This window comes from Silurus meridionalis, chromosome 5 (assembly GCF_014805685.1).
Source record: "Silurus meridionalis isolate SWU-2019-XX chromosome 5, ASM1480568v1, whole genome shotgun sequence".
NCBI classification, from domain to species: domain Eukaryota; kingdom Metazoa; phylum Chordata; class Actinopteri; order Siluriformes; family Siluridae; genus Silurus; species Silurus meridionalis.
This window is the reverse complement of record NC_060888.1, coordinates 19,946,369-19,953,148: the sequence shown is the minus strand read 5'-3', so window position 1 is coordinate 19,953,148 and position 6,780 is coordinate 19,946,369. Positions and strand designations below refer to the sequence as shown.

The following is a 6,780-nucleotide window of genomic DNA, read 5'->3' as shown; positions in this document are numbered from 1 at the left end:
GATACACTATTTGCGTATGTAGATTTTAATTCTGATTAATTGTGTTCTTTATGCCTGCGTAATAGTGGCTGTAATAATTATATGACTTTGGTCTTAAAGACCTGCTAATAGTCTCGTTCTCGGAAATTGATGGGTTTGATCAGAGATGTACAATAATACTTTATTATATGTTGAGTTTGATTTATTATGAAATACAGTATGGTCTCTGTATGAAAGGCAAAAAGCTAAATGTGTGACTCAGGTCTTAGGAACATAAGATATAAAGTTGGAGAAACAAAGAAAGGGTTTGGATAATAAGGAAATGTATTACCATATCATTAATGTCCATAGTGTATTGGATGTTGCAGGGTGTTTGTGATGCACTCCTATAATAGATGCTTTATTTTGGTCAGGGTTAGTGAGATAGAGCTAATAAAGTTAGATCAAATATTGCAGGAAAGTCCAGCATGGAACACATTTTCTGCAGAATCTGGTGGGTGTGGGATAAAATAGATTCCTCAATACTTCATTTTTTGCTTATGTGAAAAAATCCTGAGAGGATTTGTTTGTTCATTTTGAGAATAAAGCCTTCTGAAAACCAAGAATTTCGAATCTGCTTATTCTTTTTGTTTGTTTTTTTGCATCAATGAAAAATGTAATCTTTATCATCAAATAAAAATGTTGGCACTGGTACATTATTTTTGGATTCTTCAAAAATTATTTGAATGCTTATTTTGTGACTGTATGAAACATTTCATACCTTTTCAGACCTGGAAATGTGTTTCTACTCAACACTCACTTCACTGATGAATCCCAGTGTTCTAGCGGTTAATTACTGAAATCGAGATTAACTAAGACATTATGCTTAATAAAGCTTTTGTTGGTAGATGCGGTTGCCATTTTCTCACAGATAACACCATAATTTTGGGATAATGGGATATTCTGTCCTTTAATTATAGTATGTTGTAAAGGTATGTTGTACATTCAGATCACACATTGATACACAAACCTAAGCATACTGTATAAAATATTTCAATGTACACAATATGTCCCTGTCCATTAAGTTTTATAAAGAAATACAGTAAAAAACATGAGATGCCATGAATGATGCAAAACAAACAGTGAATTCGGGGTAATTTGTATGCTAGTAAAATTCACAGTGCACGTCTCCTCTTTGTGGAAAAAAAACAAAATTAACAATGGAACTTAAAAAGACAGAGCACAATTCTTTTGTACTCTTTTCGAAAATTGTTGTTGAGTACGCCGTAGATAACAGCATTCAAGCAGCTGTTGAAATAAGCCATAAAGTAACTGGCTGTAAAGAGCCACACAGGAATGTGCTGGCCTAGAGTAGGCTGGATGGCCACTGCCAGGCCAATTAAGTTCAGCGGCGCCCAGCACACAGCAAACAGCACAAACACCACAAACATGGTGAGAAAGTTACGAAGGTCATGTGGCGTGATTTTGAGCCGGTTGTCTGGTTTGACGCGTTTTCGCACCTGGATGACAAGGATCCAGATGCGCAGGTAGCAGTAGGTGACAATGCTGATAGGAAGGATGAAATGCACCACCACCACCATGATAGTGTAGAGTGAGCTGACTGACTGGGCAAACGTGCATGAAAAAACACGTGCGTCATATCGCAAAGATTCTACGAACCAGTTGGGCGTGATGGCTATGATGGTGAGGACCCACACGAGCACCACATAGCACACAGTGTTCCATCTGGAGAAGATCTTGTCATAGTTAAGGCTGTGGCAAATGTAACAGTAGCGGTTGATGGCGATGCCTGTTATGTTAAAGATGGAGCCGATGACACTGAGCCCCATCACAAAGCCACTGATTTGGCAGTGGATGTTTCCTGCGATCCAGCCGTTGTTGAAGATAGCAGTTAAGACCATCGGGTAAGGATAGATGGCAATTACAAGATCTGCTACAGCCAAACTCACCACAAAGGCATTTCCTAGGGAATAGGATAAAGGAAATTGTGGTTATTTCATCATACCTTCTGTGACTGGAATAATAAAAAAAACACAGTCCTTACTTTGATCACTTTGCATAATAATACTTAGAATTAACACGCACTCTTCAGTTGTACCTAAGATTCATGGTGTAATGAAATTTCAGTTTGGCTTATTTTTGTTCAAACATCTTTCATTCATTTTCTCCGCTGTAGGTTCCCTATTTTACCCACAATGATGCTTGACTACCAGCGAATAACACCACCACTAGAAATTAGCCCTTGCTGAGATGGATGCATAATGCAACAGTGCTTTAATCCATGAGTCTGTTCAGCTCATCTATGCATTCTGCTCGAAGAAAAAATCTGATTCCCAAGGTGATTTGTTTTTATGCTAACATCACTATATGTACCATAGTGCTTGTCATTTTGTAGATCACTGACAATGGAACTTTAAGTCTAGGCCCTACAATCCACCTAGAAATTTGAAAATGCTATACAGCCTTACCCCCAACCAGAGGTGTAAAAATAGGGTATGCGATATATGTAATGCATAGAGGGGCCACATATGGGGGGTGCCATTGCATGTAGTGTATTTATTCTTGTATTCTTTTTGGGGAAGGGGGGCACCAAACATGATCATGTATACCCCTCAGCAAACCTTCAGTTGCACCTATGCCCACAAAATTCTGATGTCCTAGAAAAAACATTTATGCTTAATTGCAGTGTTAATATTTATGAGTAAAAAAATGTTAATGCTTCACAAACAAATAAAAATTGCCTGCAGGAGGATCCAGGGAAACATGCGGCTATTGGGTCATTTTGAACTGTCTTGAGAAATAAAAACAGCATACAAATCAGCTTAGGGTGCTTTAGGAAACACATTACCCACCCAGCACTGGGCCAGTTTCACATTCAGATGTGCAATCAGGAAGGAATAGGCAATAAAAATGCTGCAAAATCCATTATAAAACGATCTCACAACCATCCCTGACTCACTAATGATTGCCTTATATTCTTAAATTACATTTTTATTTATTAAAATCTTATTCACCTAGTTAGGTTTTAAACCTTTCCCATTAAAAATTTATTTGTCATTCTTGGATTAGTATCGCTCCTGTTGCCTGCTTAATAAGAAAATATAGCCATGATTTACTTTTCTTGCATTTGTGTCACTGGAGGCCAGGCTTTGAATTTTTGAAATTGATGAGTATATATTTCACACTTGCCCCTTCCATGGATCATGCTACGCTGACTAAATCACTAACATTATAATCATCCTGCAAGACGACATTCCTACATTTATAGAAATGTGAAACAGAACAGGTTGTGTCCTAGGAAAGTACATTTCAAGGTATAGCCGTCTAAACGGTTCAGTCTCTGACATAACTGAGTGTCTTTAGCATGTTAACGATATGACTATTAGCTTAAAGAGCTAAAAACAGCTATGCATATATAATTATTGACGTCGTAAATGTGGAGAATCGGGTATTAGAAGGTGCTGCAGCATTCAAATGAAATGCAAGGCATGTCATCTTGGGGAAAACCTGTAAGCAACGGTATGAATTTTTTACTGAGTTATGGCACTGCCTGTGGTCAACATAGTGAGTTAATGAGCAGGATCAATGTTGAAACGTTGCACAGGTCAGGGTGGATATGCTGTTTCTAGTTTCAGCAAGAAAGCACAAATGTTTACAACTGCCTTTTGTAGACGCAAGAACACAAATCAATTTTGCGAGTGTTGTAAATCAGGTCTGAAATGCAGGCTGAAAAATTCATGTCCCATGAGTATATTAGCAATGGAATAGGCTTTTTTCATCTGAAAGTGAATCATGAGGCATGTCCAGTCTCTTTCATGGTTTGGTCATGGGCATTTGAATTTTAATTATTTTTTCAAATTTTAGTTTCAGGGAATCTGACATGGCAATTTCTTGGAAAATTAAAAAGCAAAGTGAAAATTCAATGCAAGGCAGTTAATGCAAGACTCACTGGCCACTTTAATAGATACAACAGTACACTCACTTATAGACCTTTTTGTTTCAGTATGTGCAAAAGTCAACGTATGTACAAAATGAATAACGACTGAAAGAATCTCCGAGGTTTTGAATGCGATATGAAGAGGCAGTGCAGTGATCTGGTTTATATTTACATAATTGGTGAAAATTGATAGAGAGGTTTGGACACATTATATCAGGTTTCTTGCTGTACAAATTAAAATGACCTTTAAATGTATTTTTTCTGAAATATTTGCAGTATCTGGACAATCCATTCAAGGAGCAAAAATCCAAAGTTGACATACTTGTTTATGTCCATGGCTTTTAACTGTACTTCCACCCAATTTTAAAGGTCAACTTGGATTACTGTATTGATTGTAGGACCGTGTCTGAATATCAGGAAGTACTGACAGTGCTGTTCACAGCACCTTCTGTAATTCTTATCACTTTATAGACCTAGTCTTTGTAGTATTGGTGGTTACTAACATCACAGGACTTGCTGACATCATTCAAGATCAGCTTTGGAACTAATCTCACAAATATTGTCAGTCTGCAGTGTACAAGCACAAATAACGCCCCCTGTGTGGAGCACGCATGAACATAGAAAGTTTTATAATGTTTGCACAATGTCCGTTGTGTTCAAAAGCAACTTGACCATCCGGCGCCCTACATATATACCAACAACACCCCAGAATGTACATATCACCTCACATGTTCTGCATATGCCTTTCAGGGTCACGGTCTTCTGAGTATTTTACAATAATGATTGTACAGATTGGGCCAAAGCATTAGGACTAGTTCAACTTAACAAAAATCTGAAAGGTTAGTGCCAAAGAAAGAGCGAAAAAAAGAAAGAGTGAAAGAAAGAGCAAAAGAAAGAGCGAAAGAAAGAAAGAGTGAAAGAAAGAGCAAAAGAAAGAGCTAAAGAAAGAAAGAGCAAAAGAAAGAAAGAAAGAAAGAAAGAAAGAAAGAAAGAAAGAAAGAAAGAAAGAAAGAAAGAAAGAAAGAAATTACAATAAAGTTTGACACTTTTGATGCTTGAACTCCTAAAAAAAAAGGAGCATCGTTTTGTAAAAAAAAAAAAAAAAAAAAAAAAGATCAAACAAAATATAGAAAGAAATTTTCCAAATGTATACTGTGGGAAAAATGTGTTATATAAACAGTTTATATGTTAGGTACTGTTTCACTGTGATAATAGGGTCCATAACTGAATGGACCCAAAAATAAATCATAAATAATTTCACTGTTTATCACAAATTTAAATAGATTCAATTTAAAGATGAAATAGTGCACTAGTTCTCAACGTTGGTCCTGGACTTCCTGCATGTCTTAGTGATGTCTCATCTCTAACACACCCAATTCAAGTCAAGAATTACACAAGTGAGTTCTCCAATACCAGTTTGGCATTTGTGGTACATCATGGAAGCATGGTTTCTCAAAAACTAACAGTCTGAATGCTGCCTTTCAAATCTAATATGCAGTATGAACATGGAATAAAAAGGACGTGGAATTAAACCACATTGTCGCCTACCTGTTTTCCTGAGTTTCCTGTTTCTGAATACCGACACGATGACCAACAGGTTGCCCAGCACGTCCACCACTATAGTGGTGATAAGCACGCCTGCCAGCAGAGTGAGCTTCCAAGGGAACGAGAGAGTCTCGTCGTTTCCGCGGGAGGATGAAGCGTTTCTGAGAGGGGCGGCCGTCTCCTCCACCATCCTCACTTCATGCTGCAGCCGCTCGGACGGCGGCACGCGCCACAACCCTCCACGCCAGCAGCACATTCAGGGCGAGCTCGCGGCGCTGCTCGGTGTCCGGCCTCGGCGCGTGCGCGCGCGCGCTCACTGCACTCCAGAAAGCGGCCGCGGCGCGCAGCCCCAACAGCCCCGGAACACTGACGCCATGAAGCCACGCGTGTCATGTCACTACATGGGGGAAAAGTAATTCACAGAGTTCTCTGCTGCAAGAGCGACACCAAACACCTGTTTAACTCTCAAGCAAGTTCAAAACTGCTTTTCAAACAGTTAGGAGGAATTAGAGTGCGTGTACTAGAAGACCACGAATCTTGTGTCCTGGCAGGTTCTTGGGTAAGTCTTTTTGTGCATTTGATATCCGAATCAGAAAAAAGCAAAAGATGCCATGATTTCTGCACGTCTTCTTCTTGCGCGTGCCTCTCGCGCTGATGATGCTGATGCTGCAGTTGGTGCTGATGTTGCGCGCGCTAAGTTGCCTTTTGTGTTCTCGCGCTCTCGCTGCTCAGCCTCCCTGTTTCCCTGACTAACACTCTTCCTACAGTGCACGTGCTCGCAACGCCAGCCTACATTACCCTAAGTAAGCAGTTTTTAGCACGGAAAAACACACCGACCGTTCCATATCTACTATGCTATGTACAATGGATAAACCACTGGATAAACACCTAGTGGTTTGGCATGGAGTGTGCATTTGGCAACAGCTGTTTTGCACGAAATAATGAACTGATTAAATCGTACTTTGGTAAGTGGAGGTATAGGTTTACGTGCCATTTGTATAACAAGGATTTCAGAGACGTCTCAGAGCGGTCAATTACTGCAGTGTAATTTATTCAGACTTGATTCCACTGTGCATTCTGTCACGATCTCAGGTCAGAATTGCATTAATAACCATGGACACTTGTTTAAACAGAATGCTAATGAAGGCAAAGCAATGCACAAAGCAAACAACTTGCACTGGGAATCCATATGAAAGATTGCAGGTGTAAATGGCAGGAGAGAGAGTGAGAGGTCAGAGATATCGGATTTTACTGAAATGCAAAAAGAAATGAGCCACACAAATGAGTGTTATATACCCCTAGAAACAATATTTGTTTAT

At 39.2% G+C, this 6,780-nt stretch overlaps 1 protein-coding gene across 1 annotated transcript; it reads right to left on the bottom strand.

The window, feature by feature from the left end:
* Nucleotides 1-915: 915 nt before the first annotated feature.
* mtnr1al (melatonin receptor type 1A like) lies at nt 916-6,082 on the bottom strand. Its single transcript, XM_046849765.1, has 2 exons — nt 5,465-6,082; nt 916-1,942 (listed from the first exon to the last, which is right to left on the bottom strand). Exons 1-2 carry the CDS (start codon nt 5,715-5,717, stop codon nt 1,173-1,175), a joined length of 1,023 nt encoding a protein of 340 aa, XP_046705721.1. The 5' UTR covers nt 5,718-6,082; the 3' UTR covers nt 916-1,172.
* Between the last annotated feature and the right edge of the window lie 698 nt (nt 6,083-6,780).